Here is a 12,682-nt window from a genome sequence, read left to right as displayed (position 1 = left end):
CCCAAACCCAACTGAGGACCCCTCCAGTGGATCCTGGGTCCTGTGGTCCTGGCTTCCTGGCTCCCCGCTTCCAAATTCCCAGCCTCCCACCTCCAGTAACCCCCAAACACACCTCCATGCTGGTGGCCACGCCCACTCTGAGGTCCACATTTATCCGGGGACCGCATGCCTGGGGTGCAGGAAAGCCCTGAGTCGGTCACCACGGGAGCACCCACGCAACAAGGGTTCTCAGACTCAGCTGCATTTGGAAGGTCCTGGGGCTCTGGGCTCTGCGCCCCAAGCCAGGAGACCAGAACAACAGTTCCTGCCACCACAAGCCAAGAAGGGCAACCCCGAGTCTGCGCACCTCCCCGCCCTGGGCTAGTCAGCTGCCTCCCGTGCGGCCACATGCCACACCGCTGGGTTCCTGGCCCAATGCTCCACGCCAGGTCCTGGATCCTAATCTCTGTCATATGAAACGGCTCCCACACCCCAGTTACACCGCCCCAAACAGCACCAGACCCTTGTTGTGAAAACAGTTCCATAACGTCAAGCATCATCTCAAATCGGGCCCTCGGACCCCCACTTCGTGCTTCCCCAGACTAGACAACTGGGCTCCTGGTCTGTCACCCCAAGGTAGATAGCACCCCCACAAGGCACCCCTCCTCTGTCCATGGGAGACAAGCTGACCCTGTCTGAATTCCTTAAACTATTCAGTGTGTCTTACCCATCCCATCATCCCCAGATAGACCATGGGAACTCCCAACTCTTCACCCCAAGATAGATGCATGGCTCAGTTTCTGAACCTAAACTGAACTGCTGTTCACACAAATTGGCCCCAGACCCAGGGACAGGCAGTCTCTGTCACCTGGAACCAAGAGACTGAATCCTCCATTGATGTCACCCCAAAGCAGGGCCCTTGTCACTTGATCCCATAACCCCAACCTAGATGGTAGACCCCAGTTCATCTGCCCCAACTGGAAAATTGCATCCCCATCACTGTCAATCCAAACTGGACAAAAGGACCCCAGTTGCTGTCACCCTAAACTAGGAAACAGGATCCACAGTTTGTCACCCTATCTGGACAACTAGACCTACAGTCTCTGTTACCTTGAATAGTGACAATGGGTAAATAAAGTCTGTCACTCTATCTTCACAAGTTAGCAAGCTGAGCACCAGTCCCCCACCCAGACAATACAACCAAACCTCCAGTCTGAACCGGTTTGTTACCCCAAAACATCCTGAGGACTTCAGCTTCTGTCTCTTAAAACTAGACAATCAGACCTCAATCTCTGCCATCCCAAACATACTCTGAGATCTCAGTCACTGTCCTAGCAACCAGATCACCATTCTCTGTCACCCCCAAAACACCCTGGGACCCCAGTCTCCTATAAAACTAGACAGCCAAACCCCTAGTCTCTTTGCCCCAAATGCTCCTTAGTACCTCCAGTTTGTCACTCAACTCTAGACAAGCAGACCCTGGTCTGTCATCCCAAATATCCTCAGGGACCCTAATCTCTGTCCCACAAAACTAGGTGGCCAGATTTCCAGAGTCTGTTAACCCAAATAGTCCCTGGGATTCTGGTTTCTTCCCCACGACAACCACGCCTTCCATCTCTGTCAAATATTCCTGGAACCTATTCTCTGCCCCACGGTACCAGGCAACTGACCCCCAGACCCTGCTACCCCGAACAAGGCAACAGCACCTCTGGGCTCTGTCCTTCTGCACTGAGCAACTATGGGCCTGAAGTATCACCTCAAACCAGAGACAGGGCCCCACAGCCCCCTATCTTTCCTCTTGTCAGTCGGCCTCATCTATTCCCCGAAACTGGACAAACAGACCCCTCATCCCACTCGTGCCAAACCGGATGAGCAAAGTCCCATTCTACATCACCCTAAACTAGACCCTAGAACCCTTTCATCCCTAATCTCCGATCCCTAGTCTCTGTCATCCCAAACTAGACACTAGTCTCTGCCACTTCAAGTCCGGTCCTGAATCCCAGAACCCCAGTCTCTGGCACCCCAATCTAGACAATGAACCCCCACTTCTTTCTTAAAAAGAATTATTTACTTATCTATTTATTTATTTATTATCTATAGCATGTGAGCAAGGGGGAGGGGCTGAGGGAGAGAGAGAGAGAGAGAGAATCTCAAGCAGACTCCTCGCTGAGCACAGAGCCGGATGAGGGCCTTGATCCCATGACCCTGAGATCATGGCCTGAGCTGAAATCAAGAGTCAGACAATTAACCGACTGAGCCACCCAGGTGCCCCTGAGTGCTCCCCACTTCTTATGTCTAAAACTAGACATCTGGATCTCCACTATCTGGCCTACCCAGTAGACAAAGAAACCCCAGAGTCCTCTGAAATCCCAATCATGACAACCATGTTCCTAATCTCTTCCTTCCAAGCCAAACAATAGACCCTAGTCAGTCTGTCACCCCAACTAGGCAGCCAGACCTATAGCGTCTGCTGCCTCAAACCAGTCAAATGGCCCCCCACTGTCTCTTACCCAAAACCAAAGCTCCAAACCCACTGTCATCACCCCAAAACAGATGAGCAGTCCTTTGGTCTCTATAACCCCAAACGGGACAATTGGTCTGTGCATCTGATACCCCCCAATGGGATGACCACAGTCTCAGACACCTCAGTGGAATCCACCAGATTCCCGATTTCTGTTGCTCCAAACTAGTCACCGAGCGCTCAACCTGGCATCCCAAACCTTAAAATGTTGGAGTCTCAGCCTAGCAACTAGATACCATCTGTCTCCCCAAACTAGACCTTAGAATCCCAGCTCCCATCACCCCAACCTTGACAAGGACCCCCATCTCTGACAGCTAGAACAATTCCAGTCCCGGTCACTCAACCAGACAAAAGAGTCCCTCATCGGTCACTTACAGTTTGAGAACTAGACCCATTGTGTTCCTAACCCCAAGCAGACATTCCCTAAACTAAAAAATGCAACTCCCCAGTCGTCACTTCACACTAGGCAGTGAGACCCCTCACTCTGTTGTCCCAAGTTACACAGCAGGACCCCCAGGCTCTGCTGCTCCAGACTAGATGGTGTGGCCTGTTGCTCTTGCTTCAAGGAGATGACAGACTCCAATCAGGTCACCTCCAAAGGGACACCCTACCTTGTCATCCCAAACCAGAGTCCTAGACTCCCAGGGTCATGCCCCCAAAGTTGCCACCTAGCTACCCGCACCCGTTTTCTATCACCCGAAGCTGGATAAATGACCACCAGTCTCTGTCACCTCAAAGCTGATAACAGATCCTCAATTTCTATTACCCCAAACTAGAAACCATCACCCCAATAAGACAACCAGATGCCCCAGCTGACACCTAAAATGAGGCATAGGCAACTCCCTGGCTTTGTCACTCTGTACTAGACAATCTTTTTTTTAAATTTTTATTTATTTATGATAGTCACACAGAGAGAGAGAGAGAGAGAGAGGCAGAGACACAGGCAGAGGGAGAAGCAGGCTCGACGCACCGGGAGCCCGACGTGGGACTCGATCCCGGGTCTCCAGGATTGCGCCCTGGGCCAAAGGCAGGCGCTAAACCGCTGCACCACCCAAGGATCCCCAATCTTTTTTTTTAAGATTTGTTTATTTGAGGGGCGCCTGGGTGGCTCAGTTGGTTGGGTGTCTGCCTTCAGCTCAGATTATAATCCCAGGGTCCCGGAATTGAGCCCAATGCGGGGCTCCCTGCTCAGCGGAGAGCCTGCTTCTCCCTCTTCCTCTGCTCCTCCCCCCACTCGTGCTTGCTTTCTCTCTCTCAAATAAATAAAATATTTTTTTAAAAAAAGATTTATTTATTTGGGGGGGGGACAGCTGAGCGAGTGTGAGTGGGGGGAGAGGCAGAGGGAGAGAGAATCATAAGCAGACCCCTCCCCACTGAGTGTGAGCCCAACAGGGGCCAATTTCATGACCCTGAGATCATGACATGAGCTAAAACAAAGGGTTGGATATTTAACTGAGCCACCCAGGCGCCCCTGCACCAAACAGCTAGGTCCCTTGTCCCTGTCACACCAAACCTGGACCCACAGGCTCTTTAATAATGAAGTTGACAACTGGACTCCCAATTTGTCACTCCCAACAAGCCAGCTGGACTCCCAGGATCTGTCACCAAAAGAGATGACCAGACCTTTGTCCCTTTTTTTTTCCTTTGTCCCCTTGATGACACACCAAGTCCTCATTTTTGTTGTCCCAATCCAAACCTCTCAACCTGAGGTCATTCAGGAGGGATGCACGGGGAGTGGGCCTCCAGTCCTCACCACCCTCATGGAAACTTCTGGTCTGAGGCATCTCAATAACCCAACATCAGAATTAGGGACCTGTAGCCAGTCACCCCGAGATTAGGCCTCTGGGGATCCCTGGGTGGCGCAGCGGTTTGGCGCCTGCCTTTGGCCCAGGGCGCGATCCTGGAGACCCAGGATCGAATCCCACATCGGGCTCCCGGTGCATGGAGCCTGCTTCTCCCTCTGCCTATGTCTCTGCCTCTCTCTCTCTCTGTGTGACTATCATAAATAAATAAAAATTAAAAAAAAAAAAAAAAGGCATCTGGACTGAGTCAACCTCCCATGTCACCCAACCCCAGGCTGCCGACCACTTGCCTCAGTGACCCCAGTCCTGGTCCTTGGGCCCCTGGTCTCCTCACCTCCAGACAAGGAGCCTGACCACCTTCCCTCCAGGCTCGGCAGTGTCAACGGGACGTAGGGACCACCCACCCTGTGTGCATGAAGACGGGCCCCCCGGAGCACCGGCATCTCCATCGGCGGACAGAACGCCGCCTACCACCCCACAGGTGGGCTTGGGAACCTGGCCTTGCTGCAGCTGGGGCTGGCCTGGGCCTGGGCCTGGGGCGGGCAGGTTTCAGTTCCCAAAGTCCATCTCTGGCGCCCTCCCTGGAGAAAGCACTTTCCCGCCCCCTGGTGGCAGCCACTGGAAGCGCGCCCCTGGTGATGAGACCCAACGTGGGCCGAGCGCCCCTGGCCCCCTGGTCTCCCCGTGGGGCTGGAAACCCACGCCCGGGGCTCCTCTCAGTTCCTACGCACATCCGTCCCTAAGCTCCTGGTTCCGAATTTGTCTTCCCTGTCCCTCCTCTCCACTCCATGTCCCTGCCTCCTCCTCCTTGGCCCAATTGTCCCTCTAGCCCATGCCCCTACACAAACCCGAAGGGATATTCCAAAAATTCACACCTGGCCCTGTTGCCACACAGTTCAAAATCCTCCCATAGTCCACATGACCTTAAGCTAAAATCCCAAGACCTTCTTAGTGGCTTGCAGGTCCTGTGTGATCTGGCTCTAACATCCTCCTCACCAGTCATCTACAGCTGTTTCCTTCACCCTTCACCCAGCCACAAGCGCTGTCTTGTCATTGAGCAGTTCCCACCCCAGGGCATTTGCACTTGCTGTTCCCACTGGCTGGAATACTCTCCCCCTAGACCTCCAAGGAGCAATCTCTGCCTCATGCCCAGCAAGGCCCTGCCTCACCACTCTAAGCGAGCCCTCTCCTTCCACGACTCTCCAGCCTTGCCCAGTCCATGTTATTGGCTTCACCAGCTTATCACTTCCTAAGTTTCGTGTTTGCTGGGGGTTTGGTTCATGTATCACGTGCCTCTCCCACTGAATGTGAGTCGGGAGAGGGCAGGGGCTCATCTGTTTGTGGTGCTACTATTTCTCCAGCGTGCCAGCCAGTGTGTGCAGTAGACTCAGGATACGAGCCACAGAGGTATTTTCTACTTAATCACATTTTAAAAAGTAAAGAAAAAAGTGAAAATAATAAATTTACTTACAGGGCGCCTGGGTGGCTCAGTCAGTTAAGCCTCCAACTCTTGATTTTGGCTCAGGTCCTGATCTCAGGGTCCTGGGACTGAGCCCCACGTCAGGCTCTGTGCTCAGTGGGGAGTCTGCTGGAGATCCTCTCCCCCTCTCCCTCTGCCTCCCCTGCTCTCTCTCACTCTCCTCTCTCTAAAATAAACAAGTAAATCTTTAAAAAAATAATAACAAGCTCACCTAGTATTTTCCAACATGTTACACTTCCAACATATAACCAGTATAGAAAATTATTAAAAGACATTTTAGGGACGCCTGGGTGGCTCAGCGATTGAGCGTCTGCCTTTGGCTCAGGGCCTGATCCTGGAGACCCGGGATCGAGTCCCGTATCGGGCTACCTGCGTGGAGCCTGCTTCTCCCTCTGCCTGTACCTGTGCCTCTCTCTCTGGGTCTCTCTCATGAATAAATAAATAAAATCTTAAAAAAAAAAAAAAGACATCTTACACCCTTTCCTGCTAAGCCCTTGAAGTCGGGTGTGGATGCTACACTCACAGCACACCTCAGTTCGGGCCACCATGTTTCAAGGGCTCAGTAGCCACATGTGGCCACCAACGATTCCTGAACAGCGCCGAGTCCTCAGCGGGCACTCAACAGGACACTTGAATGGTGAGTGAATGGGTTTTGGTGATGCCACAGGCGGTTGGGGAGGCCAGGGGCCTGCACTGCCAGGCCTTGGTGCTGTGGCTCTGCTTAGGCCACCCATCCCTCTGCCTGTGGCTGCCTCCGTGTCCCTCTGGGCTCACTGAAATGTCACCTCCTCAGACAGCACCTCCAGGCCTGCCGCATCTGAAGCAGCTTCTCAGGGCCTGGCGCCCTCCTTTGTTATCATTTCGGCCTAGTGTTTTCCCTCAGGCCTGTTCCTCACCGCACACTCTTCACGTTATTAATGACGAGTGGGTTGTGTCCCTCCCACCTCAGAGTAAAGCCAAAGTCTTCCACTTTGCAGGGCTCACCTGCTCCAGCCACCTGGGCCTCCCTGCTGCTCCCTCCCGCCTCCAGGGCGCTGCCTGCCACCCCGCCTCCGGCCCTTTCACTGGCTACTACATCTGCCCAGAATATTTTCCTCTTAGGGATCTACAGCTGCTCCTTCACTCGGCTGCAGGGCCTCAGGGAGGCCTTTAATCTGTAACTCAGCTCCAGAACTTTCTTTATGCAGGAGAGCTAACATGGTAGGTTGTCCTTAGAGAGGGCTGCTCGCATCGTTGGCCCTTGGCTGGTGTCTGGGAACTTGGGATCCAGAAGGCTTCTCCCTGGTCCCCGTAAGAATGACTCAGTGTGTCCACGCTGTTTGTGCAAGTGATACTCTATGCTGAACCCCTGCTTTCCTTCTGGGAGTCTGGAATTTCGGTCCATGCTAGACAGAGGGTGCTCGTGTGGCCACCACCACCACCCCCAGCAGAAAGCCTGGGCCCTGGGTCTCTAATGAGCCTCCCTGGCAGACATCCATACCTGCTGTCACACCCCGCTGCTGGAGGAAACGAGCACAGCAGCACAGCGAGTGGGAGTCCCCTGGGAGGAGTCTGCGAAGCTCGAGCGGGGCTTTCTCTTGACTCTGCCCCATGTGCCTTTTCCCTTCCCTGACTTTGCTTTGTAGCCTTTCATGATAATGAATTACAGCTGTGGGTCCGACCATGTACCGAACCCTCCTAGCAAATCACTGTATATGGGGGGCGGTCCGGGGTACCCCTGGCTCCCTCTCCCCCCATCCCCCAGCACTTACCATCATTTGCCATCCTATTATATATTCTTTAATTAATTAATTAATTAATTAATTTAAAGTAGGCTCCACACCAGTATGGAGCCCGGCACGAGGCTTAAGCTCATGACCCTGAGAGCAAGACTAGAGCTGAGACCAAGAGTCAGATGCTTAACCCCCTGAGCTGCCCAGGCGCCCCTCCCATGCTACTTTATTTTTTTTTAAGATTTTATTTATTGATTCATGAGAGACAGAGAGAGAGAGAGGCAGAGACACAGGCAGAGGGAGAAGCAGGCTCCATGCAGGGAGCCTGATGTGGGACTCGATCCCGGATCTCCAGGATCAGGCCCTGGGCTGAAGGCAGCGCTAAACCGCTGAGCCACCCTGGCTGCCCCCATCCTACTTCAGTGATTTATTTTGCTTATCGAACCCCCACCTACCCAGGGGACCCCTCTATCTTGGCCTCTGCAGTCGCCCCGGACCACCCGCACAGGCCCACAGAAGACCCCGGGAAAGCATCTGAATGACAACTGTAACAGCTTTATTTCCACAGCTGGAATCCCGCCCTGGGCTCGAGATGGGAAGGAGGCCTTTGGCCAGGGCCTCGGGGCCAAGCGGGGCAGGGGGGAACAGGGATGAGGCAGCCTATTCCAGAGGCCCGCAGGTCCTCACACAGGCTCCATCTGCAGCTCTTCCCCATCCACAGCTTCCATCTGGTGGAAGGCGGCATGGGAGCCAATGACCACGAGGGTGGCTCCTGTAAGAAAATGGGCAGTTCAGGGCCTTGCTCCCTCACCTGCTCCCCCACCACCCACCCCAGCTTCCCAGACCCTGTACTCACCCAGAACCCAGAAGACAGCAGACCCTGCACCAGCCAGCCAGAAGAAGGGAAAGGAGACGCCCCCGGCCAGAGCATACTGATGGGCTGGGCTCACCTCTCGGCCTGGGGGTGGGGGTGGGGCAGATGGCAATGGGGGCAGCTGTTCCAACACTCATGCCCTCCCCCTGAGTCACCCCTGATGCCCCGCCCAGTCTGGTGACACAAGCTCCAGGGCCCCAGGATCATCCCGACTCCTCATGCCAAGGCCCTCTAAGCCCTGACCTCAGCCACTTCTCTGATGTTCCCACCGCCCACCGCCCACCGGAACAGAGCACACCTTCCTTACCACAACAATCCCCACTCCCGCCCTAGCCCTGCTCACGGCCCTTCAGCCCAACTTCTGTTAGGAAGCTCCCAGCCTCCCACTCCCCCAGACTACGGCTCTCCTGCCCCAATCTGCACCCACATAGACCAGGAGTCTCAAAATGGTCGCCCAATGGCCAAGCCTGATCTGTGGATGTAGTTTTTGAATCTGCACAATGTTCCCCCCAAATTTTGATTTATAGTTGATGGGAAACTGAGTGCTTTCACATAATCATGCAGACTTCTGGCTTCTCGGGCCGATTGGAAGATCGTGTCTGCAGGCCCTGGCGGCAACAGGGGCCGAAGCCAAGTCATGGCTGTGCTCCAGCCGCTGCCTCCATGCCATTCAGGTGCCTGCCTGGGCCCTGTCATGGGCAGAATGTGCAAGCCCCTGGACTCTGACTTGGGTCTTCCTGTTTGATCCCAGCTCTTCCATACCGCCACTCTGAATCTAGAGCTCCCCTTGGGTGGAGACTCAGTCCTCTTTTTTCCCAGTGGTGCTAAGGGCCAGTCTGGGACCAGAGGAGCCGCAAACCTCAGCTTCTCTCTTGGAAGAGTCCCAAGATCTTTCCGGCCCCACCCCAGGAAGCGGGAAGGCCAGGGGCACAGATCTAGGCCAGTGTAAGGTCGCCACCTGGTGTCCAACGTGCGTACCTGCAGCTGATGCTTTCTGCAGGACGGTGACAGGATGGGGGCGGCAGGGAGTAGCTTTAAAGGACAGGAGCCAGGTGAAGAGTAGGTTCTGGGGTATCTCTAGCTTTGAGAAATACCAACTGGGGGGATCTGATACTTGGGTGTGCGTATTTGGTGTGTCTAGAGTTCAACGGCTCCAGTTAGAGGGACCTAGTGTAAATTTATGCTTGGGCAGACGGGTTTGGGGTTTTAGGCTTGTGTTCCAAGACCAGGATTTGAAGGATCAGAGAACCATCTGGACAGGGAATTTCTCACCAAACAGCACAAACTTGGACTGCAATGTGCGGAGATAGAGGATGTAACAGGCGCCAAAGAAGACAGCCAGAGCCACCAGCAGCATAGGGGACGTCACCCTGGAGAAGGGTAGGGAGGCATGGGTCAGGCGGCTGGGAATGAGCCAGCCAGGGGGACCCTGACCACCTACGTCCTTGAGGCCAGGCAAGGCCAGGTCACGTCTGGTCACGCTGGGTCCCGGCCAGATTGCCAGGGCCGTGGTGGTGGCCTGGCCCTCGGGTGGAAAGGTCTGGCGCAGAGGTCCCCGTGGGGGCGGGGCCGAGCGGCGGGGGCGCGGCCGGGTCGGTGGGGGCGGGGCGGGGCCGAGCGGCGGGGGCGCGGCCGGGTCGGTGGGCTGGAGCGTGCGGGGCGGGGAGGCACTCACACGCAGTACAGGATGAGGCCCAGGAACACGAACACATAGTTGCTCTGGTAGTACTCCACGTTGCGTACGAGGCGCTGGCACAGCTCGCCCAGGTTGCGGGGCCGCGAGAAGCGCCGCTGGTCCACGAAGGAGCTCCAGGGCCGGATGGTCGCGCGGCGCCGCTCCAGCCACTCACGGCCCGCGCCAGATGGGATCAGTTTCGGCAGCAGGGTCCTGGTGGGCGGCGCCGGGTCAGTGGGAGACCGGGGTGGAGCCCGGAGCCCCCAGTCCCCACCCCCGAGCAAAAAGGGTGCCGAGGGGGGCTGGACTCCGGCGCCCTAGGGTGGAAGGAGGTCCAAGACCCCTGGATCCCAGAGGAGGAGGGGGCGGAGGGCCCAGACTCCAGAGTCCTTGAACTGGAGACCAGGGGCCCAGACTCTAGTGTCCAGAGCCCGGATTCCTGGGACCCGAAGGAGAAGGGGGCGGGGGGCCGGGGCTCCCGGGTTTGGGTCGGGGAGGGGGTGCCTAGAGCCGGCTCGCTCACGTGGCGCTCAGCCCTTCCGGCTCAGCATCCTTCTGCTGGTCCTTCTCGGCCGCCATGTCTGCGTCGTGAGGGGTAGAACCGCTGTAACGAGCCCGGGGCTGCAGACCCCGGCGGCCCAGCCCGAGCCCGGCCCCACCCAGCAGAGCCGACGTGGCGCCGTTCCGGAGCCGCCGGGGGCGGTGGTTCTGCCGCCGAGCATTGTGGGAGTTGTAGTCCTCATGGTGTCCGGGAGGCTCTGGCTCGCGAAACACCTTGGGAGTTGCCGCCGCGTGAAGCCGCGCTGAGCGCCTCTAGGCATTGTGGGAATTGTAGTTTCAAAAGCGAGGCGTGTGGCGTCCGGGAAGGTGGGTGGCCGGGAAGGTGGGTGGTTAGGACTCGGTGTTATCACGGGAGATCTAAAGGCAGAAGCGGGCGTCATGTACTCACCGCCCCCCCCCCCCGGAAGTACAACGGGGCTCGTGAAAACTGTCGTTCTGACTCTAGAGTGCATGAAAAACACCTTAAGGGCCTGCTAAAAAACTCAAGTGTCCTGACTTTGAAGATCCGGGGTGGGACCCATTAATCTGCATTCCTAACAAGTTCCTAGGTAATGCGGATGCTTCTGGTCCATGGACCACATTTTGAATGGCTGTAGATAATTCCTGGGAATCTATTTGTTCTTGGAGGCAAAGGCAAATGGCGGAGGGAGTTTCTGAGGTGGAGAGCAAAGCTCCCCCCACAACCCTTGAGCTCCCAGGGATGCATGGGTTAGGACTAAGAACTTTGGGATACCCTCCTCCCCTCAGATAGCAAGACGAGACTTGGGAAAGGGTTGACTATTTATTGGGGAAGAGGGGCAGAGGGAGAGAGAGAGAATCTCTCTCTCTCTTTTTTTTTTTAAGATTTTATTTTATTTATTCATGAGAGACACAGGGAGAGAGAGAGAGGCAGAGACACAGGCAGAGGAGAAGCAGGCTCCATGCAGGGAGCCCGACGTGGGACTCGATCTTGGGTCTCCAGGATCACGCCCCGGGCTGCAAGCGGCGCCAAACCGCTGCGCCACCCGGGCTGCCCTTTATTTTTTTATTTATTTTTTATTTTTTTAAGATTTTATTTATTCGTGAGAGACACACAGAGAGAGAGGCAGAGACACAGGCAGAGGGAGAAGCAGGCTCCCTGCAAGGAGCCCGAAGTGGGACTCGATCCCGGATTCTGGGATCATGCCCTGGGCAAAAGGCAGACGCTCAACCGCTGAGCCACCCAGGCGTCCTGGAGAGAGAGAATCTCAAGCAGGCTCCATGCCTAGTGAAGAGCCCAATGTGGGGCTCCATCTCAGGACCTTCAGATCATGACAGCCAAAATCAAGAGTCAGACGCTTAACCAGCTGGGCCACCCAGGTACCCCCAGGATTGAGAAGTTTTAGAAGAGGGAGTTGTTATAATTGAAAGAGCTGGGATTTTGGAGTCAGAGATGAAAATATAGGCTGTGGGGCACTTGGGTGGCTCAGTGGTTGAGTGTCTGCCTTTGGCTTAGGTCATGATCCTAAGGATCCTGGTATCAAGTCCCACATCAGGCTCTCCACAGGGAGCTTGCCTCTCGCTCTGCCTCTGTCTCTCTGTGTGTCTCTCATGAATAAATAAATAAAATATTGAAAGAAAGGAAGAAAGAAAGAAAGAAAGAAAGAAAGAAAGAAAGAAAGAAAGAGAAAGAAAGAAGAAAAGAAAAGAAAAGAAAAGAAAGAAAGAAAGAAAGAGAGAAAGAAAGAAAGAAAGAAAGAAAGAAAGAAAGAAAGAAAGAAAGAAAGAAAGAAAAGAAAGAAAGAAAGAAAGAAAGAAAGAAGAAAGAAAATAAGTAAGTCTAGGCTGTGATGACCTTCCTGATGTCATAATCGAGACAGTGGAGATCCTGATAGTACCACACTCACTTCCGGGATTATAATGACTCAGTTAAATGGTCTGTGTACAGTGCTTGGAAGAGTCTTGATATTTTATACTCTTCAATAACATCGACTAAATGGTAGTCGATGTTATTGCCATTACATTATCATGAATGTTTTCATTATTTCTAGAGTTACACTTTCTGAAAATAAATTATTTGAAGTGATCTGCACACCCAATGTGGGGCTCAAACTCATGAC

At 54.5% G+C, this 12,682-nt stretch overlaps 1 protein-coding gene across 1 annotated transcript; it reads right to left on the bottom strand.

Annotated features, from left to right (window-relative positions):
• Positions 1–8,029: 8,029 nt before the first annotated feature.
• Positions 8,030–10,729, bottom strand: RABAC1 (Rab acceptor 1). Its single transcript, XM_077850399.1, has 5 exons — positions 10,567–10,729; positions 10,044–10,256; positions 9,641–9,738; positions 8,351–8,452; positions 8,030–8,266 (listed from the first exon to the last, which is right to left on the bottom strand). Exons 1-5 carry the CDS (start codon positions 10,620–10,622, stop codon positions 8,178–8,180), a joined length of 558 nt encoding a protein of 185 aa, XP_077706525.1. The 5' UTR covers positions 10,623–10,729; the 3' UTR covers positions 8,030–8,177.
• Between the last annotated feature and the right edge of the window lie 1,953 nt (positions 10,730–12,682).

This window comes from Canis aureus, chromosome 1, assembly GCF_053574225.1.
Source record: "Canis aureus isolate CA01 chromosome 1, VMU_Caureus_v.1.0, whole genome shotgun sequence".
Taxonomy (NCBI): domain Eukaryota; kingdom Metazoa; phylum Chordata; class Mammalia; order Carnivora; family Canidae; genus Canis; species Canis aureus.
Note: the sequence above shows the minus strand (reverse complement) of the source record. Positions and strands in the feature narration are given on the sequence as shown.

What these genes read in the sequence shown, in the direction of transcription:
- RABAC1 (XM_077850399.1), bottom strand. Translation starts at nt 10,622, where the DNA reads ATGGCGGCCGAGAAGGACCAGCAGAAGGATGCTGAGCCGGAAGGGCTG. An exon ending in GGCCTCATCCTGTACTGCGT is followed by an intron (nt 9,739 to 10,043) that starts GTGAGTGCCTCC and finishes ACCCTTCTCCAG; the next exon opens with GGTGACGTCCCCTATGCTGC. An exon ending in GTCCAAGTTTGTGCTGTTTG is followed by an intron (nt 8,453 to 9,640) that starts GTGAGAAATTCC and finishes CCCCACCCCCAG; the next exon opens with GCCGAGAGGTGAGCCCAGCC.